The sequence below is a fragment of the Diaphorina citri genome, unplaced genomic scaffold (assembly GCF_000475195.1).
Source record: "Diaphorina citri unplaced genomic scaffold, Diaci psyllid genome assembly version 1.1 scaffold181, whole genome shotgun sequence".
NCBI lineage: Eukaryota > Metazoa > Arthropoda > Insecta > Hemiptera > Psyllidae > Diaphorina > Diaphorina citri.
The window spans coordinates 167427-191721 of record NW_007377618.1 but is presented as its reverse complement, the minus strand read 5'-3'; the positions used below and the strand labels follow the sequence as shown (position 1 = coordinate 191721).

General features: G+C 39.4%; 5 protein-coding genes across 5 annotated transcripts in view; 4 read left to right on the top strand and 1 right to left on the bottom strand.

Annotated features, from left to right (window-relative positions):
- Positions 1–54: 54 nt before the first annotated feature.
- Positions 55–5461, top strand: LOC103505554 (nuclear receptor coactivator 5-like). Its single transcript, XM_026820865.1, has 6 exons — positions 55–64; positions 141–327; positions 841–959; positions 4120–4200; positions 4558–4698; positions 5379–5461. The coding sequence occupies exons 1-6, from the start codon at positions 55–57 to the stop codon at positions 5459–5461; spliced, it is 621 nt and encodes a 206-aa protein (XP_026676666.1).
- On the top strand, positions 1184–3639 carry LOC103505544. Its single transcript, XM_008469882.3, has 3 exons — positions 1184–1363; positions 1747–1932; positions 2319–3639. Exons 1-3 carry the CDS (start codon positions 1195–1197, stop codon positions 2372–2374), a joined length of 411 nt encoding a protein of 136 aa, XP_008468104.1. The 5' UTR covers positions 1184–1194; the 3' UTR covers positions 2375–3639.
- A 1042-nt stretch (positions 5462–6503) lies between the features above and the next one.
- On the top strand, positions 6504–7532 carry LOC103505553 (cold shock protein 2-like). Its single transcript, XM_017442472.1, has 2 exons — positions 6504–6594; positions 7336–7532. The coding sequence occupies exons 1-2, from the start codon at positions 6504–6506 to the stop codon at positions 7530–7532; spliced, it is 288 nt and encodes a 95-aa protein (XP_017297961.1).
- A 1170-nt stretch (positions 7533–8702) lies between these two features.
- On the bottom strand, positions 8703–14520 carry LOC103505551. Its single transcript, XM_026820879.1, has 3 exons — positions 14263–14520; positions 11437–13935; positions 8703–11400 (listed from the first exon to the last, which is right to left on the bottom strand). The coding sequence occupies exons 2-3, from the start codon at positions 13917–13919 to the stop codon at positions 8769–8771; spliced, it is 5115 nt and encodes a 1704-aa protein (XP_026676680.1). The 5' UTR covers positions 13920–13935; positions 14263–14520; the 3' UTR covers positions 8703–8768.
- A 6662-nt stretch (positions 14521–21182) lies between these two features.
- The window catches only part of LOC103505550 (longitudinals lacking protein, isoforms F/I/K/T-like), a 116545-nt gene continuing 113432 nt past the window's right edge, over positions 21183–24295 (top strand). The window contains exon 1 of the mRNA XM_026820871.1: positions 21183–21467. Within this exon, the coding sequence (XP_026676672.1) occupies positions 21294–21467 (174 nt within the window). The 5' untranslated portion in view covers positions 21183–21293. The remainder of the gene's footprint in view (positions 21468–24295) is intronic.

The window sequence follows — 24295 nt, the reverse complement described above, 5'->3', positions numbered from 1 at the left end:
CCCACCAATATGAGTTGACATTTTTTTTTCCTCTCTCTCTCAAGTACTTAAACAATGCTTATGGGCATGTCGTTCGCGCTGTGCGTTGACATTTGAAATGAAAAAAAGGCTTTGGTTTGTTACCTCCAAATTTTATTGAGAACACTGTGTTTTTCATTTCAGGGACAGGTTCGGAGGGCCGCCCCCCAATGACCGATGGGGCGCCGATGACCATGGCCCTACCCCTCCTAACGCCAGAGTAGGAGGCCCCCCACACCCCACCCCTCATGTGAGCAATGAGGACCGAACTAACGATGTCGAAATTATTGTGTGCGACAGAAACCTTACGTGAGTATATAGAATTGATTTTTATTATTTATTTATTGAAGTAAGAGACAGCTACCATGGCATAGGCCTTAGTGGTCACTGCACTCGCCTTGCACGCGGGAAACCCGGTTTCGATTATCATATCATTGTGTCATGCAAACGATTGATTCCGTGACGGGCTGTTGTTTGGTGCACTCAGCCTCGTGAGGAAAATGAGTAGCCAGGTAATACAAATGCGCATAGCGACCGGTGCCAGCATGGTAGGTAAACATTAGGTGCTGGATTATTGAGATATTTGGAAAATCCTACAATGCTGCAGTGAGCACCAAAGTTGTGATATAATAACACAAAAACGGCATTTATTATTTTATTTTAATTTTATTAAAGTAAGCAGACATTCTTTATGTCTTTAAACAGGGAGTAGATCAGGTTAGTCTGACTTGGGGACTTTAAACAGGGAGAATACCAGCTTGAAATTTCCCTACTGTATTTTAATTTTAATTATAAATTTATAAAATATTTTGCATTTCACAGGGAATACGCCGAGTTTATCGAGATCAAACTGAAGAAAATTCAACTGGCCGTGGATCTCCTTTTCCCCAAGGAAGACGTCCCCTTGGACAAAGTACTGGGCAATATATCTTCTCGCGGTAAAACAAAAATTAGAAAAATAAATGTGGGCAGGTGGGCCAATAAATGGTACGTTTTTTAGGTGGGCGAATAAATGGTACACTTACCACAATCAGAAAACGAATAGAATTTTCGATGCCTAGGTGTAAGTGCATCGAACCCGGGGTCTTCTACATGGCAAGCGAAGTCAAACCGTGCTCCCAACACAAGTTTAACTTTTAATTCCTCCTTACCTCCCCAGACAAACACCCGGACCTCATGCAGGACCTTCTCAGCCGTATCGCGGACAACCAAAACCTGACAGCTTTGGAGTACGAACGGGTGATCACCTATCTGCAAGACCGACGAGAGAAGCAATGTCTACTCGAAGTGAACGATGCCGATCTCACCGAAATCATGAGCAAGAAGTCCAAAACGGAAGCTCCTGGTATGTTTTTTACTTTCCTTATCCTATAGGAAGGAAAGTAATGTATTCGGCCAAAAATTTTCGATGTCAGTCTTTAGTGCCAAAACACGTTTTGGGGTCCCTAGAGCCTAAATCCAAAGTTTCAGCCATTGGTCCGTGTGTCAATAAACAAAATATCTGGAGAACGGTAAGAGCTAGAGACTTGAAATTTGTTATGCAGCTGTCAAATATGACAAGGATGAGACACGAAACTTTTGGTTAAGATCGGCTCACAACAGATTATTTGCTTTCTATTACTATAAGTTTAGTATAGTTTTAGTGGGTTCTACAGTTGACTGAAAGTTAGCATTATCTTTCTATCAAACGCCATTTAAGTTCTTGAAACTCTGTATTTCTCTTGACAGATACCACAGTAGCACCCAACACTCAGTCCTACCTACAGAATCGGATCATGGGTCTCCTGAACAAACCTAAACCCAACAACTTCTCTGTAGTGGGAACCATACCGCCTGCCCCTAACCCGGGGCCCAAGAAGGAACCCCTCCTGCAAGACCCTACTGTACAACGTGCCCTCCAATCCCTCTTCCACGGTAAATATTAACTATGTAAATTGGTGGATTTTTTTTTATGTAAATTAGTAGGGTTTTTTGAGAGAATGGAAGTGAGGGGGAGAAAAGGGCGAGGGAGGCCGAGGGAAAGGTGAAAGGATTGTGTGAATCAAGACCTGGATGAGAAAATATTTATCAGGACATGAGGAACACAATAGGGCTGCCTGGAAGGAACTGACAAGAAACGTCGACCGTATTTAAATAAGAAAAGGCTAGGAAGAAAAAGAAGTGGGTTTTTTATAGTACCAAATACATAAGACCTTGTTTAGACTGCGGGAGTAAAGGTTCTTTTCAGTTTTAGTCTTATTCTGGTAGTATAAACAAGGTATATTCTATTCCATTCCAATTTGTCGCATTTTCATTTTCAGGTAACACTAACCCACTGACAAACATAGGCGGTCGACCTGGCAACTTTGGACGTTAAACCAGACCGGTGTTCATTCAGTCGATGTCCTCTGTTGAGATTTGTGTTCATTGAGGGTGACAATATTCCCTCGGCCCTTTCCCCGAATGAGCTTCGTCACAGTATTGAGGAGGGGCTCAGAAACCTTTCGCAACCGGTTTCGAAAGTTCTCATGTACCTCACAAGTGAATGCACCTCGAAAATTATATGCGAAGCGGGGGGACATGCCTATCTAAAATGTGTTTAGCAAAAGAAGACAAATGGTGGATTTCACCAATGACAAAAAGGAGCTTTTAATAGTCCAAAAAGAAGTTTTTAAAAACTCTTCCTCTTTGAATTTTGGATTATTAAAAGCTCCTTTTTGGACGTTTGAAAAATCTCCCATTAAGTCATTGGTGAAATCCACCAAAAGTGTAAGTAACACAGATGAAATTTATTTATTTTTCCCCCTTTTTATTTCGTCACAAACATGAAGAGAATGGGATAGACCTCTTGGAACCTGTGTAGAAGTAGGAACTGAAATTTTAGTAGAAAGGATTTGTTAATCGTGTTAAGCATATTTTCACAAATATCGTTCCTCGATTATTACACCTAGATAACTTTTATGACTTGACTTGGACTCGATCCACCAACCTCCAGATCCAAAGCCCAACGCGTTAATAACTGCACCACTGAGGTTGGTCTGAAATTTTAGTAGACACAAGTGTGAAGGTATTTTGGTCACAAAGGCCAATGAACTTAATGAAACCATAGTCTCACTTCAACTCCAGCGCTCGTAAACATTTTTCTCACGATTTTGGTCTGATGATGAGAATCTGAGTGTTCTCGAAAGCTCACCAAATATTTTCTTTGTTGAAAGTCGAATCTGAATTTTCTTTTAAATTTTTTATTTTATTTCTTGAAGATTCTTAATTAATATAGGAAAAAGAACAACGTCTTCACTATATTAAGTATTATGTTGCTACTTCACAGATTGGCTCTCCTAGAGAAGTATGATTCTTAATTAAATAATTTTATTATTCCTTGATAATTATTCTAGTTTTATTTTATTTTATTTTAAAGAAACCCGTTAATAAACTTTAATTAATTAGCCTATCATGACATATTTGTGGCCAATTTTACGTCATCAGTCCATTTAGTCTCAATTTTTTTGCTTCAACCGAGACCATTGCAGTGATATAGAGCTCTATCTCTTCTCTACTTCATCAGAGGTTACAAATAGAAAGTTTCATTTGTTTTTATTCCTGTACAAAGAATTGCCTCCTCCCATTCCCTTCCCTACTCCATTTTTGTTCCCATGGCTTTTTAGCCCGTCCTTCCTCTATTATTACGATAGTAATAAACAAGCTGGGTCCGTCCCTCCAGGAATTTTCAGCCCGTAGTTTATTCGATCGTGGTAAAAAATCAGTACCTATGTATGTACCTAGCTAATTTGTTTAATATTCAGTGTATTATTATTCTTGTTTTAATTTTGATTTTACTTTTATGTAATGATTTAAAATCAAGACTAGAGCCCGTTCTCCCTTTATTTATTCCTTTTAATGTTTTGTAGTCATGCATCAGCATGAACAGAGACGTAGCATGACCCTGCACATACTACACGGAGTTCCACAAGGTAAGACATGCTATGACACAGGCAATATATCCTCTCCCTGTATGCTATAGGAGTCATGCATCAGCATGAACAGAGACGTGGCATGACCCTGCACATACTGCACGGAGTTCCACAAGGTAAGACATGCTATGACACAGGCAATATATCCTCTCCCTGTATGCTATAGTAGTCATGCATCGGCATGAACAGAGACGTAGCATGACCCTGCACATACTGCACGGAGATCCACAAGGTAAGACATGCTACGACACAGACACCTGAGCAATCGCCCTCACTCAGGCTGGGTGAGAATAACGGGTATGTATCTCGTTGTAGCGGGTACCTCGTCGAATGGAGGGTAAAACCCCTGTCACCAAAAACCTTAGCGGTTCTAGATCTGCTTGGTCATATTTTAGGTCGCGGTCTTCACCTAATTTGTTTTAAATACATAAGAAAAAGACCCTGTTTAGACTGCGGGAGTAAGGGGACTTCTCAGTCTCATTCTTGCAGTAAAAACGGGGTATATTCTATTCTATTCTTTTCTATTTGTGAGCTAAGCTACCTACGTAGTTTGATGTTTGATTGATTGTATGTCATTGATTGATTTCAGAGCATCGCAACATTCCTGTGGAGGATGCTCTAGAGTTGGTGCAGAAAAATTTCCAGTCCTACAAGAAGGGAGACAAGAATGCGCCCAAAACTGGCCCCGGGGGCATCGAGGTGTCGCTCAAATCTGGTCTGCCTCTTGAAAGTAAGTTGTTTTTTCATAGAATATTTATTGATTACAATTTACGACTTTTTCTGCAACACATATTAAGATGGTCTGACAGACCTAGGTCTGAGCTTGAGTGGCTGGCCTAACTCATCTAAATATATACAGGGTAAGTGTACCATTTATTCGCCCACCTAAAAAACGTACCCACCTGTACCATACGCCACATAAGTCTGAACTGGACGAAATAACGTACGTACGTATGTATGTATGTACGTATGTGTGTACTACAGGTTTAAATGGGAAAAGGTGGTATACAAAGTGCAAGAGACTTGCTGTGTGTTATCCTCCTAATCATAGGAGCCAGCCTAGTTACCTTGGAGTGTGTCTGCCTTCTAAGCGCTCGGTCGCGGGTTTGATTCCCGCCCGGGGCTAAAGTTATCCTAAACAGCCAAGTTTTGTCAATGAAATGGATGGCTTTCTCTTTTCCTGTGCTTTCTTTAACTTGGGGATAATATGACCTCTATTGTTATAGTTCCCTCTATGAAACCTAAAGAAAGACCAGACTTCGAGTGGCGATAATTTTCACTCCATTTTATAAGAATCTACTTAAATGTGTCTAAAGGTAGAAACACACTACTGTCACGTCACGTCACGTCCTGAACGAGATTACCTACAATGTTATGGGAAAACCTATGAACTCCATCTTTCCCCATGAGCTCACTTGACATGCCGAATGCGACGTTGTCAGACTCTGCCGAAATATCTGCGCATGTTGCCAAGCGTTGCAACCACGCCCTAGGGTCAGTTTACACTCGACGGTGAGGTGACGAGATTCGGCGAACGACAGGGAGTTGAGAGTGAGGAGGGGCCCTGAAAGAAGAAAAACGTATGGTAATTATTCAGAAGCCACGGCAGGGAAAAAAGAAAGCTCCTTTTTGTGTTTAACCTAACCCTATAATAACACTGGTCAAATAGTGAAAGCTCTTTTTTGTGTTTAACCTAACCCTATAATAACACTGGTCACTGGTCAAATTGTGAAAGCTCTTTTTTGTGTTTAACTTAACCTTATAATAACACTGGTCACTGCTCATTTGTGACGGTTCCTTTTTGAAGCAATTTTCCATTGACGCGACTTCTGAACAATTACCAACATTTAGTTCTGAACAAGTACCAACAACATTGAAATAAAGACAAGCTGCCAGCCACCAGCCAGTGACCTGGTTTATTCCATAAGTTTTTTAGAGTGCAAAATCTTCTTTGTTTGATTCCAAGTACTAGGTAGCTGGTTCGATTCCCGCCCGGGCTGATCTTTATCTTAAACAGATAAGATTCGTTCTCGGAAGGCTGGCTTTCGCCTATCCTTTTCCTCGCTTCGATTTCGGGATGATAAGACCTTAGCAGTTACAGTTCCCTCTATCGAAGTTTTGAAGTTTTAAAAGATGAGTGTTTCACCGCCGTTTTTATTTCGTGGCAATGAAACAACTGCTACATTGGACGCATGTGGTCTGTGTCGTAGCATGCCCATCCCGTAGTATGCCTCTCATCAGATCATTAAGTTGAAATCATTAATATGAATCTATCTTTCTGTCTGATTTCAGGTCGCGGTGGAGGGGGGCGAGGAGGAGGAGAACCTAGAGGGGGCTTGGGCTATCAGGGATCACCGCAGAACAACAGCGGGGCCCGGGGCGGTATGTCCTCCCCCGGGGGTAGGGGCGAATGGGGCAGGGGGAGAGGAGAAGAGAGAGGGAGGGGGGAGAGAGGGCGAGGAGGGGAAATGAGAGGGAGGGGGGAGTTTAGAGGAAGAGGCGTGGGAGAGGGGAGGACCGCGGCGAGGAGGGGAAATGAGAGGGAGGGGGGAGTTTAGAGGAAGAGGCGTGGGAGAGGGGAGGGGAGGACCGCGCGGTGGGGGCAGAGGAGCTTTCAACTTCTCAGGTAAGTAACATTTCTCATGGTATATTTATTAAAATTAAAAAAAGAAAAAAAAAATAGCCAGTGTGGCCGAGTGGGTATCACACTATGCTTGCTTGCACTTCGGATGTCCAGGGTTCAATTCCCGGCATTGTCGATTTTTTTTTTTGTTCTGTGCTACTGGGTTAACGAGACTGTTTAGTCCTATTCCAGAAGTATAAATAAGCACTATTCTTATTTTGTTACAGTTCCCTCTATCAAACTTCTTAAAAAAATCTCTTATCTTAGATCTACCTACAAACCTACGTATACATATTTCAAACTCACATTAAGTACACTATAATAGTATAATATTGTATAGTATTAAAATTTCTCTTATCTTGAATCTCGGATTGGGTGGTTTGTTTGTCTGAAATTGATTGTGTAATCAGCGAAAGGGACTGCCTGATGTGGGAGTTAAACTTGAGTCTGGTTTTGACTTGGTTCGTGATCCCAACCATTAAGAAACTATCTAGGTAGGCACTCACTTTATAAAAAAAAAGAAAGAAAAAAATAAGATGAGTGTTTCACCGCCGATTTTATTTCGTAGCAATGAAATAACTGCTACGCATGTGGTCTGTGTCGTAGCATGCCCACCCTGTAGTATGCCTCTCATTAGATGGGCGAGAAGAGACACAATACTTCCCATTACTTTTGCATTCTTGTTCCTACTGAAAAATAAATAAATAAAGCACTGTTTATACTGGCATTTACTAATAATTTCAGGTGCCGGTAACAATTTCCCAGGCTCGGACGAGTACGAAAACGATTCGCCTCAGTTCCTAGGCCAGTTTGATAGTGTAGGGACTAATAATGACAGGGGCGGACTCATGGGGAGAGGACGAGGGGGCAGGTTCGATCGAGGAGGAAGAGGAGGGGGCCCAGCTCCCCCTGGCGGGGATCGATGGAACCAGCAAGAGTAAGTGACAACTTTTTGAATAAAAAATTATTATGTCCCACAGGGGTGGGAAAAAGCTTCATTTGAGTTTGAAAAAGTTGCATTTTTGAATTAGTGCTAATAATAATTTATTTTTATGGTGAAATTTACCTTGTGTCGTTTACCTACAGTGTTTTCTCATATATCTAGGGACTAAAAACTATGACTTGAAATTAAAACTATGCGATTTCGCATAAAGATGTGAAAGGACATTTAGTCATTACCCTTTTTCATCATAAGTCTCTTGTTTTTAAGCTCCCATGGCGTAGTAATGTTTTCTAATAACTACCAATATAATGTTTAAGTCACCCATCCATTTATTGGCCTTGCTCGGCGTAGCTTAACATAGGTGACGCTAAGACCGGTCTTAAATGATTGACTGAAGTGTTAGGCCAATAAATGGATGGGTGACTTGAACATTATATTGGGAATAAAGGGAGAACGGGCTCTAGTCTCTCATTACATGAAAGTAAAATCAAAAAATCAAATCAAGAATAATAATAAACTGAATATTAAACAAATTAGGTAGGTATACTTACATTAAAGTAAAATCGAAAAATTAAATCAAGAATGAATAATAAACTGAATATTAAACAAATTAGGTAGGTACATAGGTACTGATTTTCTCTAATCACTACGGGCTAAAAAATTTCCGGAGGGACGGGCCCAGCTTGTTTTACCCTGATTGGGCCATCTAGTGAGGTTAGTAACACAACTGACCTCCGCACCAATCAGATTGCTTTAAAACATAAATTTTCAGCCATGGAACCAATCCATCCATCCATGCCCCCTCCTCTCTCTCTCTCTCTCTCATTTTCATTTCTTATTTATGATAGTTCAAAACATTTTAAACATCTTTGTAAAATAGTATTGACTTGTGTATAATAAAGAAACTTTCTTTGTATCCCAAACTCGCCTAAATTTTGAATTTGAACTTATTGGAAGCTTTTAATGAACTACTTATGGTCGATGCCAAAATCTGAGTTTAGACTTGTTTTAAGATTAACTCTTGGATTAAGCCATCTGATTTAGGATGGCTGTGATCCAAGATTTGAACTCAAATCGGGTTTTAACTCCGATTCTGGCCCCGATCAGAATTCATTGCAAACGTCTTTAAGCATTTTTTCTTCTTCTAATAATCATGTAAAATGACCAGTCTTATGTTTGTGTAAAAGTAAAGAGTTATTTTAATATGATTTTTTTTTTCGTTTAAGTAATTTCCTCATTTACTCTTTTGGCACCTCGATTCCCAAGGCGTCTTGAAGCAAACCTTGTGTCCGCTCATCTCGTACTTCTTCTTCATCATCTTGACGAGTTCTTTAGATTTCAGCGCGTTTACTTCTTCCAGCACGCGTTTGCTTTGGCAATTCCCCGTCTTGGTTGGTTTCAAAGAGATGATTTTCCTGAGCTTGGTGGTATGTTTCACAGACCGGTTCAGCTCTGGTAGTTTGTCTAGCTCGCTGATCTCGTGAAGAATGGTTTCATCACTTTTTATATTTCTGGTGGTATGGTTGTAGTTTTTCTCATTCATAGTGGTGCTTCCAGGTTTACTATCGCAAGTTTCATAGTTGCTGGTGTCATTCGTTTCATGAGCATCGTCGCCTTGTTGTTTCGGCTTATTGGAAATAACATGGTTTGCTTCAGCTTCTTTCAAGGGTAAGGCTGTGTTACTATGTTCATATTTAGCATGCTTTTCAAAGCCATCTTGTGTATTATCTTTTGAGACTAATTTTCCAAGTAATGGTGACGGACTTGGTCTGTATTTGACGATCCTTTTTGCGTTTCGACTCCTAGAGCTCATGGGGGATAGTTTCAAAGAAGACATCATGCTGTATACATCATCTATCTTTTTCCCCATCTTGTCCAGCGCTAGTCTTTTCCTGGTGTGCATTTTCTGCAACGCTTCCGCCCTCCCGCGAATTATTTCTATGGGAATATGGCTGCATTTGGTGTCACATTGAACTGTATCTCTTGTTAGTAAGTTGTGACTTTTCGAGCTCCTCTGTAAAGATTGGCTCGGTTCCTGCGATACTTCTCTGTGGGATTCGACAACTGGTTTGACCATGTTGAAAGCTGTATTGTCTTCCACCACTCTTGTGTTGTTGATATCCAATCGCTGTATAAACGTTCTTCCCATTCTGGCTGTGCCTAGCAGATATTCGCTACGGATGGCGTGGATTGCGTGACTGGAATCCGAGTCGGTGATTCCGAAAAACTTTTTGTCGAATTTCAGTTTTTTCGGGCTCACGGGTTTTGGTTTCGGTCTGATTGTTTTGTTTTTCAGACACCTCTGAATTTCTCGTTTCCGATTTTTCAACTTCTTCCTATGCTCTTTGAGATTGGGAATCATTGAAGACGTGGTGGTTTCTAAAGAGAGTTTGCGTTCTGGTTGAACTGCTGCTGTTGATTCCGGTTCAACATTGCTGGGTTCATGGACATTTGACTCAGATTCAACACATTTATGTTTTGGTCCAAGTGTATCATTTTTTTGATTTCTAATCTGTGGTCGTTCGTTTTCTATCGGTTTACTTTTGGTTTCATCTGGACTACAACTCTTACTTGTTTGATCTGAACTTCTTTCACTCGTTTTATCTGAACCATTTGTTACATTTGAAACACATGTTTCATGTGTATCTGAACTACCTCTGACACAGGTTTCATCTGAACCATTTCTTTCAATAGTTTTATCTGAACCACATCTTTCACTTTTATCTGAACCACCTCTTACACAGGATTCATCCGAACCATTTCTTTTACTAGTTTCACCTGAACCATTTTTTTCACATGTTATAATATCTGAACCACCTGTTTCATTTGGTGTATCCGAACAATTACAGTAACTAGTTTTATCTGAAACATTTGTTACATTTGAAACACATGTTTCATATGTATCTGAATTACCTCTGACACAGGTTTTATCTGAACCATTTCTTTCAGTAGTTTTATCTGAACCACATGTTTCATATGTATTTGAACTACCTCTGACACAGGTTTCATCTGAACCATTTCTTTCACATGTTCTAATATCTGAACCACCTGTTGCATTTGGTGTATCCGAACAATTACATTCACTAGTTTTATCTGATTCACACCTTTCATTTGTATTTGAACCACTTGTTTCACTGGTCTGATTTGGACCAACTCTTTCATTTGTATCTGAACCATCTGTTTCACTAGTCTGATTTGAATCAAGTCTTTCACATGTTGTATCTGAACCACCTGTTTCACTTAGTATATCCGAATCATTTCTTTCACTAGATTTATCGGAACCACCTGTTTTAATAGTCTGATCTGAACTACTTTCGTATGTTATATCTGAAAGTCTCTCGCATGTTATATCTGAAAGTCTTTCACTAATTAGATCTGAACCACCTGTGTCTTTTTCCTGAATGGATTCGTTTATTTTTTCTAGTGTGGAACCACTCGTTTGAGTTTCTTCACTATCTCTAAAGACTTCATGGATTTTATTCATGTTGGGTGATTTTTTATTGTGTTCATGTTCCTCATGAAAGTGATTTGCATCAAATTTCTTCTGTTTAATGTCACCAGACTTCTCATGGCGTTTACTTTTTGATTTTGCTCCTGGTTTCGGACTAAAATGTTCTTCGTTAATACTCTGCAATTTTTCCTTTGATTTTTCTTTTTCTAAATCGTTCATTATGTTCATTCTCAGTGGGTTTTTCGTTGGTCTTTTTTTGAATTTGGGAACAACACGTTTTCTTCCAGAACTTTGCTTTGATTTTTCCCCATCTTTCATCAGTTTATTTCTTGGTGTTTCGTTCGTGTTTCGTCTATCGTCTTTTTCTCGTATGACCTCGAACTTTTCTTCTGTATCTTTCAACGTTTTACTTCTTTGTCTATCATTAACGTTTCCTTCGTGATTTTCTCGTGTGTAGTCAAAGATCTTCTCGTTTTCTCTCGACCTTTTTGTCAACATATCTCGGGTTTTCTCTTCACTACTACACACCACGTCGTATACCATGAGATTTTTGCCATCCGTGCTGCTGTTTCTATCTCTGTAATAGTCTTGAGAGGTTCCACGCAATGTCTTGGTCTTCCTACTACCCATAGTAACATCTTGGGTAGTCGATGTGTTACTCGGAGTACTATTTTGATGAGATCTTCTTCTACAGCTTTTGCAATTACACATTTCATGCTGGTCTTCGTATACCTTGCTGAGCTTTTTGCCGTCCTTGCTGCTATTCCTGTCTCCACACAATGTCTTGTTCCTCTTGGTAACGTCTTGGGTGGTTGGAGTGTTACATGGAATGCCATTTTGATGAGATCTTCTTCTACAGCTTTTGCAATTACACATTTCACGCTGGTCTTCGTATACCATGCTGAGCTTTTTGCCGTCCTTGCTGCTATTCCTTTCTCCATGCAAAGTCTTGTGCCTCTTTACACCGTCTTTTGTGTTTGAAGTGTTACACGGAGTACTACTTTGATGAGTTCGTCTTTTACAGCTTGTGCAATTGCAGACTTCATGCTGATCTTTGTATACCTTGCTGACATTTTTGCCATCCTTGCTGCTGTTTCTGTCTCCACGCAATGTCTTGTTCCTTCTACTACCCATAGTAACATCTTTTGTAGTCGAGGTATTACACGGAGTACCATTTTGATGAGTTTTTCTTCTACAGCTTGTGCAATCACAACTTTCATGTTGGTCTTCGTATACCTTGCTGAGCTTTTTGCCGTCCTTGCTGCTATTTCTGTCTCCACACAATGTCTTGTTCCTCTTGATAACATCTTGGTTGGTTGGAGTGTTACATGGAGTACCATTTTGATGAGATCTTCTTCTACAGCTTGAGCAAACACACATTTCATGCTGGTCTTCGTATACCTTGCTGACATTTTTACCATCCTTGCTTCTATTCCTGTCTCTATAGTCTTGATAGGTTCTACACAATGTCTTGGTAACGTCTTGGGTGGTTGAAGTGGTACACGGAGCACTACAAGTTCCTCTTCTACGGCTTGTTCTATTATTAGGGTGCTGATTGCATTCTAGCCTATTTATTTTCTCTTTGCCATCATACATTGGATGTCTTTCTTGATTGTCTTCTGGCCCATTGATTTCATCAGGATTTCGATTGTTTACAATCACCACCGCTCTGATCTTTCTATATTGTGGTACTTCGTTCATGTTATAATAATTATGGTCACTACTGCAAGGGTTTCCCATAATAGTTGCAGTAGATGAATTGTCATTATACTTACAAACAGAGATCTTTCGGGCTGGATTCCGTTCTGTATTGTTAACGTTTCTTCTGTTATTCGCTTGTTTTTTGAGCTTGCCTTTTTCTTTTACAATCCTTTTGTTCTTGTTCACAACTGTCGCTTTGTTTTCGTAAGCGCCACAGCCTTTCATGTGTTTATTCACGTTGTTTGTCAAGCGTTTTGGTTTCAACTGATTCTCTGATCCTAGCATGGATGATTTCTTATACAGCATATTGCTTGAGTGTTGCTGTTTCATTTGTCCTGTCAAAGATGGTTTCGGCATCAAGTTTGTCGAATGTTTTTGCTTCAAATGAGTTTCAGATGCCACGGGGGGTTTCTTGTGTAATTTCCCATCACTGGGAACGGCTCCTTTCCTCATCTTGTTCCTACACTGAGTGCACAAACTCGCGTTGGATAGTTCCATATTTTTCTTGGACTTCTCCAGGCAGATTTCCCTTTGAGATCTGTCTTTTTCGGACAGATTTCCCTTTGCCGTCTGCTTGAATTGGGAGTTTTGCTTGTGAGAACTATCTGTCCGTGAGATACAGGTCAGTCTCGACTGTCCCACACTGGATCGACGGCATGTACATTGCTGCGTCTGGCAACTCTGCGTTTTCAAGGCCTGGGATTGTTTGGTCTGGCAACACTCGTTTTTGTAGCAACATGTCGCTGTTGATTGACTTTTGGCGTTCCTTTTTCGACACAACACACACTTTACAACTCCTGATTTGCTTCCTCTTCTTCCTGGTTTGAATTTGTCTTTGTCTACCCATTTGACATGGTTTTCACTTTTATGCATATTGTTTTGTATTTGAATATTTCTAATAAGCACATCCAGTTGTTGGTGGGGATCGCTCGGCATCGTTCTCCTTTTACACTTGACTTTCTGTTTAGGCTTTGGCGAGACTGATTCTTGCGGTTTGATCTTGTCCACGTTCAATCGCTTCCACATATATCGGCGATAGCTCTCCGTGATCATCTCTTCTTTCATTTTGATGATGGAGTCTCCTGGTTTGGTGAGTTTCTCGCCCTGTTCATGTAATTTCTTCTTGCATTCCACTCTGGGGAGGACGTGGATTTTCTTGGGTTTGCAGGTAGCTGGCACTGTGGGGATGCATGGGTCTAGGAGCTTCTCCAGTGTTGGTCTTGGAGTGGACATCGGTTCATGTTTAGAGCTGGAAGTGATGGGAAGAAACTTAACGTTGAGGGGCATTTAAGTATGGGAGATAATTGGAAGTAATTAATTATTTAAAATAGAAAGAGCCAGTCCTAGTTAGCTTGAAGAGTAACGCTCCTAGTAAGAGCCAGGTCGCGGGTTCGATTTCCGTCTGGGGCAGGTTTTATCCTAAACAAATAAGGTGCATTCTCCTACCTATTCCTCCTTCTCTCTTCGATGTAGGGATGATAAGACATTAGCAGTCCCAGTTTCCTTTCTCAAACCTCTTCATGAATAATCCTACAAACACTCATGTATTAGGAATGTAAAAATGCACTTTGCCCACCTCACAGGGTCGGTCTGACATCCCTCGTCACAGGAAATCACGGTCACACGCGTGTCACACTTGTTATCCACCGGTTCTCCTATCAGCTTGGTCCAACCCTGACGGTCTCCATTAGGTCTCTTATAAAACCAGGTGCGGGTTGGCAGAATAGTCTGTGGCCTGGCGAGACCCTGACCGAAAACGGGACGAAGAATTTCGTAACCCTCTAAAGTAGCCACTACGATTGGACCCCTCGGACCTGAAAGGGTTAATGGCTGTTTATTATTCCTCGTTTCTAAAGTAAATCATGATTTAGGCCCGATGTACACTAGTGAAACGAGTTTCATGAAACCCGTACCTACCAACCTGGACGTTACCACACTTTGGACAGACCCAACGGAGGCGGCACGCTTCCTTGACCTGAGGACGGCAGAGGAGGTTGATGTATGATGCTAATACAACAACCCGTACCTACATAAGGTTAACACAGAGCAGTGCTCACTGGTGAAACCGAGTTTCATGAAACTCACTGTGCATTGACATAGGAAACACATTTCTTGAAACGCGTTTCACTAGTGAGCATTATTATTATTCCTCGTTTCTGCCCTCCTTCGCTATTCTATTTCGGTGCGATAAAACCTAGGGATACTATGTACAATACATACTAGTATGATTCTATGTGATAGTTAAAAAATCAGCCAACAAAAGGCTGGTACAAAGGTATAACAAGAAAGAAAAGCCAGCAAAAGGCTGGTACAAACGTATAACAAGAGGAAAAAAAAATCAGAAAAAGGCTCGTATTTATCTACTAATAAGTACAAAGAAGAAAACAAGAAGGCTGGTAACAGCTGGTACCTACATATCCATAACAAGAAACAAAACCCAGAAAAAACGCTGGTGGTATACCTTTTAGAATAAGGAGGAAAGCCCAAAAGAAAGGTTGCCATATACCTATTCGAATAATAGGAGAAGGAAAACAGAAAAAGGCCGAAATAAAAAGGAGGAAGGTTGGATAAAATTTGAAACCAGGCTGGTATGCAACAGAGCAGAGACGAGTGCAACTTTTGGTGCCAAACTGAGGAATATGTAGGTACCAGCTGTTACCAGCCTTCTTGTTTTCTTCTTTGTACTTATTAGTAGATAAATACGAGCCTTTTTCTGATTTTTTTTTTCCTCTTGTTATACGTTTGTACCAGCCTTTTGCTGGCTTTTCTTTCTTGTTATACCTTTGTACCAGCCTTTTGTTGGCTGTCCTCTCTTGTTATACGATTGTACCAGCCTTTTCTTGGTTTTTCTTTCTTGATCCCTTTTTCTGCCAGCCCTTTTCTGTGTTCAAGATCTAGGATCTTGTTTGCACGGGTTGTCAGTGTTGTATGACTGATGGAATAATTTGGGTTGGTTTGTTTGTTGTGTGTGTTTGTGTGGGATATTATTTTGCGTTAGTACCGAGTTGGGCGTCAGATGTAGCCGTGATATTGTGGTGTACATTATTGAGTTTGGTTTCAGAGCAGAGGAGCCAGTTATTAGCCGAAATATCCGCTGTTTTGGGGGGTTTTTAGGAATAAGTCACTGGTAATCTGGGTTGTACCTAGGTATGTATGGGTGCGCCGGAAAAACACTTACAACGGCTCAGGGTAGGTAGACACGGTCAGTAGTTTTCTAGCATCATGTCTGTTTTTCAGGTAGTCAAGTGGTTATTTCGCTGGGAAGGACGTAAAAAGGTCTTAGTTTTCCTTTTTTTTTTTTTTTTTTTTTTTTTTTTTTTTTTTTTTTTTTAAGCCTGCTTCAGTCAACTGAGTTGGATTGGCTAGGCATTGACTCATTGGGTGTATTGACTCATTAGTGTCCTGTTTAAGTCACTCATAGAAAGGTGTGCAGTGTTTGAGGTTCCAATTGACAGTTCCTCGTCATTCTTGTTAATTGTTTGCAGGTACCACCAGTAGAACCAACATGAGTTGGCCTAAATAATTAGGTAGGTGACTACGAGTGGTCATCTGTGTAATTGCATGCTGCTGGCTTTCCCCAGACTCACTTTGGGTGTTTGTAGTTATTGTAGGGAGGTGAGGTGGGGTGGGGTAGTTTGTTGTTGAATGGAAGGTAAAACCCCCGTCACTTAAACTGTAGTTATACACTATACTGACCCGTTGACCTCGGTTCAACAAAGCCAATAGAAAGTGTCGAAAGAAAACGTTGCTAATCTATCTCAATATTCCTTGGAGTACAAGGGGAAAAGACCTTCATACCTTCTAGCCCTTCTTTCTTCTTATGGTAATGGGGAAGGAATTTTCTAATTATTTTTAGCATACTTAATACTTATTACTTAGATATAAATGCTTAAACCCCCGTCACTTAAACTGTAGGTATACACTATACCTACTTACTGACCCGTTGAACCTCGGTTCAACAAAGCCAATAGAAAGTGTCGAAAGAAAACGTTGCTAATCTATCTCAATATTCCTTGGAGTAAGTATAAGGGGAAAAGACTTCATACCTTCTAGACCTTCTTTCTTCTTGTGGTAATGTGGAAGGAATTTTCTAATTACTTTTAGCATACTTATTACTTAGATATAAATGCTTGTCACAAATATCGTTCCCCAATATTATTACACCTGGATAGAATAGAATAGAATATACCCTGTTTATCCTGCCCGAATAGGACTGAAATGTCCCTTTACCCCAGCAGTCTAAACAAGGTCTTGTATATTTGAGTTGTTTTTGACGCTAGTGCCAAAACAACTAGTGGCCAAAATGTTGATTTATTTTAAACAAAAACTCATCATATTTGATGGGTTAAAGAATAATACATACAACTAACAATTTAGTAAAAAGACCTTGCTTAACTAGAAAAAAAAGGATAGACTTGGACTCGAACCACCAACCTCCAGATCCAAAGTCCAACGCATCAACCACTGCACCACTGTGGTTGGTTCTTATGTTTATGTGTGTTAGTCACAAGGGTCAGTCATGACGACCTCAGGAAAGCTAACTTGATGTAAACACTGATGCAGTAGACAGGTCTGCATTGCTACCGGTATAATATGGATGCAACTGTAGTCACTATAGCTATGTAGACGTAAAAACTGACACAAGGTCAGCATTTTTTTAAAAGGTGGTTTTTTGGACATTTCTCGGAAACGAAGCCGAAGTTAGGAAAATGACCCACAGAACCTTATTGGAAATGATGAGGTCTACCTACCCTGAGCCGTTGTCAGTGTTTTTCTGGCGCATCCTGTATTATGTATGTAGGTTGGTAACTATTTACGTAGGTAATTTCCGAATTTTTATGGCAATCAATAATGATTAATTAACAAGTTTAATAAGAAAGAATAATAAGAAAAGAACTTTCAGATTGTATGTACCTTTAGGTAGGTACTTAGGAAGTAGGTACATACTTTCCAACGCTCAACGTCACGAAAATCTAGGCCTCACTATTCACGTTATTCCCTCTGAATCCACTCATCTGTAGCCTCCATGAAACTAGCCCGACAAGTGCAGCGCTCTAGCGACAAAACTTGGGAACTATTCAATGACCTGTGTTTTCCACATGAGGGCAATGGCTGACAAAACAAACGCAGTAGAAATTGGAATGGAAGGAGAGTGGTGTGGTGAAACGGTTCAAGATTTTCTCTTTTTATTTTCACTCAACTTCTTTCTTTCACTTGACTTCAAGTTCTGTAGAAATAATATTTTAGTTTTTAAGAAAATTACACCAATAATTTCAATTTGCATGTCTTTTATTTCCAGTGCGAATCAGTTTTAAAAAATTACGTTGTCGGCTTTTTTAAAAAATAAACAAAACTCCTAACATTTTTTCCCCCGATTCGCCTGATCAATGTGGACTTTTCATTTTTTGGAAAAATGAGTTGAGTGGATTTTATAATTTTCCAAGTTCATAAATTTTTTATACCCAGTTTCTTTTACAATGCCAATATGGAAAATCAAGTGATTACTTTATAAGTCTTTTAAGTTTAATTTTTAGTGTTGATAAGTAGTTTTTAGTGATAAAATTTTACTCCAAATACCCTCTACTTACAAGTGTTTTTTATCCAATTATGTAGACGCGGTGTCTGTTATAACTTTGCAATATGAAGTTCAAGGTCAGCTTGATGCATACAGGGTGTTAAACGATGCAGTCAGAAGTAGTCATTAGTATTTGCCCGGCCCACAATCTTAATTAATCTAACTCTTGAATGAAGCAATCTGATTGAGTTAATAGTTTGAAATCAATAAATCATCGACTTTATTTGATCGATTTTTTAAGGGGTTTGACAGAGGGAACTATGTAACTGTATTTGCTAAGGTCTTATCGTCCCGAAATCGAAGAGGGAAGGAAGACAGGATAGGAGAAAGCCAGCCTTTCCGAGAACAAACATTATCCGTTCAGGATAAAATCCGCCCAGAATGGGCATCGAACCCGCGTCCTAGCGCTTACAAGGCAGGCGCGCTACCAACCAAGCTAACTCGGCTTTCTGTCTTAACTTTTACGAAGGGCGAAAATTTTCACTGTTTGACAAGTCAGAACTTTTTTCGTTATTACCCCTGGAGTAGTCGTATGTCTCTTTACTTCTCGCACTCCCTGTATAAATGAACCACACTGCACACGACTATTAACTCCTAGACACTCTATTTATTTATTATTTATCACTCTTATTATTGTTTACATACTCTCTCATCGGCGTTGCATAACTTGATAGAGCTTCCACACATGTTCCTGGTGAGGTGGTCTGCCTTGTAGACTCGTGTGACCAGACCTACCGGTCCTAGGGTTCATGTCCCGAATGAGTAGGTCAATCAGATGAAGGTATGTTCTCTGATATGTATGTTTTCTCTGCGAAGTTGTTGCTCCCTGGCGAATAAATTTGTTGACATCTCGGTCCAAGCCAAAAATCTTGCGTCAGTTTCTTTGGCCAGATCTTAGTTTGTTTGGACCAAATCGTGGTCAGTTTTTTTTGCCAAATATTCGCCAGTCTGATTGAGTCGATTCTTGGTCATGAGTTGTTGAGTCATTTTTACTGGGATTTCTTACTACAGAAATGGTCAAGCTTTTGACATAATGGGACATATTGTTCTGAGCTGGCAGTCTAAATGAAGCACCACTTACCGAGAACGAACATTATCCCATCGGGATAAAATCCGCCCCGGGCGGGAATCGAACCCGCGGCCTAGCGCTTACAAGGCAGACGCACTAATTGGAAAGCCTTTGATTTAAATAGGAGCCAGACGTAAAGGAAAATTGGAATTTGAGAAATTGACTGAAAAGTCCCTTTACTCCCGCAGTCCAAGCAAGGTCTTATGTATTTGGTGCTATGTTTTAAAAATAAATAGGCACTGTGTTGGATTCACCTTGATAAAATGCTATTTTGAACCAATCCAATTTAATTTCCTTGCTTGGTATAAATTCTTTTATCTACTACCTACTTTCCTACGTACACTTATTATTGTTTGAGTAGGTATTGACTATCTATTGTATTGATGACTATTTTTGGGTTTTTCATTTTCGCCAGACGTAAAGGAAAATTGGAATTTGAGAAATTGACTGAAAAGTCCCTTTACTCCCGCAGTCCAAGCAAGGTCTTATGTATTTGGTACAATGTTTTAAAAATAAATAGGCACTGTTTTGGATTCACCTTGATAAAATGCTATTTTGAACAAATCCAATTTAATTTCCTTGCTTGGTATAAATTCTTTTATCTACTACCTACTTTCCTACGTACACTCATTATTGTTTGAGTAGGTATTGACTATCTATTGTATTGATGACTATTTTTGGGTTTTTCATTTTGATTTAAGTAAGTACCGTTTAGGCACGTAGCATTAGCAGGACTATTTGATCCTTAATGTGTCTCCCACATGATGGTTTTGCTATTAATGAATTCATTGTACTTAAGTCCTGTTTACTTAAGTATGGTAAACATTCCACAGTTACAAATCTTGGGAACAAGGGAAATGATGATGGTCTTCTTGCCTGGTATTTCCGTAACACTCTGTATTTTTTCCATCACTTTGCAAAACGCAACTGTTCGTTACACTCTGTGTTGCTCTGAATTTCTATTTTATCATGTTCGGGTATTATTTGGCCTGTGTCTCACTTTTACTCTTGCCTGGTATTTCCGTAACACTCTGTACTTTTTCCCACCACTTTGCAAAACGCAACTGTTCGTTACACTCTGTGTTGCTCTGAATTTCTATATTATCATGTTCGAGCATTATTTGGCCTGTGCCTCACTTTTACTTTCAATAACTCGCTCTCTGTCTTGCTCGCACACAAGATACAAGATCCGACAGAGAGAGAAGAGGAAAAAGAAAGTTTTTTTTCTCTCTCTGTTCATGTAAATTATGATTCTTTCCTTCCCGAACTGTTTGATAACAAAAAATAAATTAATGAAAAAAAAAAAAAACATCTGATTTCTTTTGGATAATACCTACAAGTACTTGAACAGAAGGTAAGTACTTGCATATTTGGGAATCATGTTGTCACAACTACTTGCTTTGCGTACCTACAAGAGAAAATGTAGAAATCAGCAGATTTACAGTGGCTGACAATTTTTTACACTGTTTTACGTACTGGCTTTACACAGTCAATGGGGTGTTTTTTTAGGTACCATCTATGAAATTGAATTTGATTCTTGTTTCGAGGTACATAGGCTCTCCTCTCTAAATAATGAACGGGAAATTCCTCCCGAGTTTTCTTATCGACTGACGCAATCTCATGAATTTCCTTATCACCACAGGACCTTACATAGGAAACCATACCGTGTATAGGTGCGGAGTTCCGAGAGTACTATGGTGAAAATTTCCATTCTACAATGTAGTATGAGAGGAAATCACATGCTGCGCCGATATACCGGGTGACCTCGTGCTTTTGACTAGCCTTGTTAGTAACTTTGAACAAGCGGGGCCCGTCCCTCCGGGAATTTTTTGATCTTGGTTAAAGATTTTAGTGTTGATAAGTAGTTTTTAGTGATAAAATTTTACTCCAAATACCCTCTACTTACAAGTGTTTTTTATCCAATTTTTTTTTTTTAAGGCAGTGAGTGAAGTGTTTTTCCAAAATGAATCCCAATCAGCAATTTTGTTTGCGTTGGAATAATCACCAGTCTACGTTGATATCCGTGTTTGAGGCTCTTCTGGAGAGTGGCACTTTGGTTGATTGTACTTTGGCTGCTGAGGGACAGTATTTGAAAGCTCACAAAGTTGTGCTGTCAGCATGCAGTCCATATTTGGGGGTAAGTTTTCACGTTTGTTACTCGACCAAACATGTTATGTGGGTGTTGGAATTTTCCTTAATTAAATACCTAACTATGGGCAGTGAATAGCTCACTGAAAATGTACATAAGCACCTCAACCTAACATTGTCCATGGACTTAATTTTCTCTGTGACACCACAGTTTTATCAAGTGAGTAATGCCTACTTGAAAATTTCCACAGCAAGACATAAATAGGTAGACACCTAATTCAATGAATTCTCTTGTTTCTGTGTAAAGTAACAGAAATGGAAAACATAAAAATGGATCCCACATAAAAGTGTTTTCATGTAGGAAACTACCTGAGCTAAGGAGTTCCAAGAAAAGGTTCTCTAGGCTGTGGGGTCATTGATTTCGATGTGACTGTGCTTGGATTTTCCAAAAACCTTGGTCTACAAAGTTGATTTTTTTCCATCTAGGTAACTGACTAACTCTCCAGCATTTAAATAGTTTTACCCTTGACTTACTATTGGAAATCAAAAATCACACAGGTTCTTTATGTAGGCATTTTCATTTATTTGACTTCATAGGTCCTCCAAAAAAACAGTAAGTACTTATTAAGTAGGTATAATTTTTCTATTAAATAAGTAGGCTAACAGTCTAAGTACCTTAGAAAACAAAACTTGTTGCCATTTTTTGTACTTGATATTTTTTACACACCATTTTCTCAATTCTTCCCCCCCCTTTCTCTCTCAGAGTTTGCTAAAATAAATTGCTTATCAAGGACAGAGACAATGAAAAATTGCTGAGAATAGCATCTGGTGAAACTATTCTGTTTCTGAGCAGGAAAAAAAACTGTAGAGGTGTGTTTTAACCCACCTGTTTAGAAGGAAAAAAAAAAAAAAAAATATTTCCACTTGTCTCACATCTCTAACCCCCTGCCACCCTATATATTTTTATTTTGATCCCTAATGCATTATTATAATGGATGAGCCCTAATAATATGTTTGTAATAATACCCTCTTCTAGGCCAGGTATACACTATACAGGTGGTTTTCTACCTGTGGACTAAAGAGAGAAGCAAAGTTGGAATTTTTATAATGTGAAATGAGGAAGAAATCTGGTATAGTGTCTAATTTCTGATCTGACAATCTTGGTGGTGCAACTATACTTACTGACTGACTTTTTTAACCAAATTTCCTGTCATTTTTTAACCCTTGATTGCTAATTTCTTGATCAAAAACTGTTCTAAATAAAATTCCTGTAAGTAAGCACATTATTTTCCTAATTTGATTTTCATGACAAACCAAAGACAAATTTACAGCCTAACTTAATTACTTAGGTGAGCTAATTTATCATTGAGTTAGTGGTGAAAGTCAAATTTCTCCCTTCATCTTTAGTGCTTGCCAAGTGATGATTTCATTTAGGTTTTAATGACTTTGAAGATTTCCATTTAAGAGCAATGTCTTCCTTTGATTTTTACATAGGACAAACCTCTAGACAAGGAACATGGTTCCAAACTAATTACCTAGCTAACAATTGCATGAGGTGGTTGACCCCCTAGGAAAACAATGCCTAATGGATTGTTCAAATTACAACTCACAGACCAGTTTAGATATTAGTTGAATTATGTATGTACCTAACAGTTTCTCATGTTAACAACTACCTGGTGATTGTTTGCTTGCATACTGATATTTTCCTCGTTCCATTGTCCACAACTTTCTAAAAAAACTACATATTATTCAACTTTCTTTTTTGATAAGTACACATACAGCTATACCTACAGTTATATCTACCTAAGCTATCACACGATGAATGAGCTAAGATTTCGAACTGTAATCATGAAATATACCTGTTCTGACAGTGATAAGGAAGCTTGGTAAGCGGCCTTGCGATGTTAGATAATTCCCTATGGGACACTGAAGATAAACGACGCTGAGCTTGGTTTGCCATTTGAATGGGTGGCCGGTTAAGTTTCTTTGGCAGACTTGCCGCCTAAGTTGTAATAAACACTTGCCACGTTAAGGCTGGATTACCTACACAGTTTTTCGTCAGCCTCTCAGCCCTAGCTAGGTGATTGCTTTGAGCTTACATTTGGAGTGGGTGCCCTTCGAATCGCACTTAACCTTTGCTATTTCTTTAGCAAGGGAAATTTCAGGCTGGTCTCCTCCCTGTTTAAAGTTCACCAGCCAGATCACGCTGGTCTGCTCCCTGTTTAACCCTCAGCCAGACAATAAAATATGATAATGATAATTATAAATTAATAATCCATTCCATTCGCATACTTACAAGTTATGTTACTACAAAGTTGGCCATCATAATGAACAACTTACCCTTATATGCGGATGCATTCTTAAGCACCGTACCTACCTTATCATAAGCAACTCCGACGTTACATAAGAGATTTATACGGTAGGCAGGTTTCTCATAAACCATAGCGCTATTAATTTTTTTCAAACGTTTCCTTGAAAGTCATTGAATGAAACTTGGTCCGGTGAAAGTTGTGCGGGGAACATGAATGTGTACCAGAAAGTTGCTAACCGACAGGGTGGTTCAAGAAGAATAGTGCCGTGAAGACGGAATGACGGATTTAGTTTTACCGTTTACTTTGAGAAAAATATGAAATATATATTCCTCCTTTTTTCGAGAGTGAATGAAATCTCTTCTTTCTATTATTCAACCCAGAACTTATTGACTTACCCAGCAATAATCCCTTGATTTATACGGTAGGCAGGTTTCTCATAAACCATAGCGCTATTAATTTTTTTCAAACGTTTCCTTGAAAGTCATTGAATGAAACTTGGACCGGTGAAAGTTGTGCGGGGAACATGAATGTGTACCAGAAAGTTGCTAACCGACAGGGTGGTTCA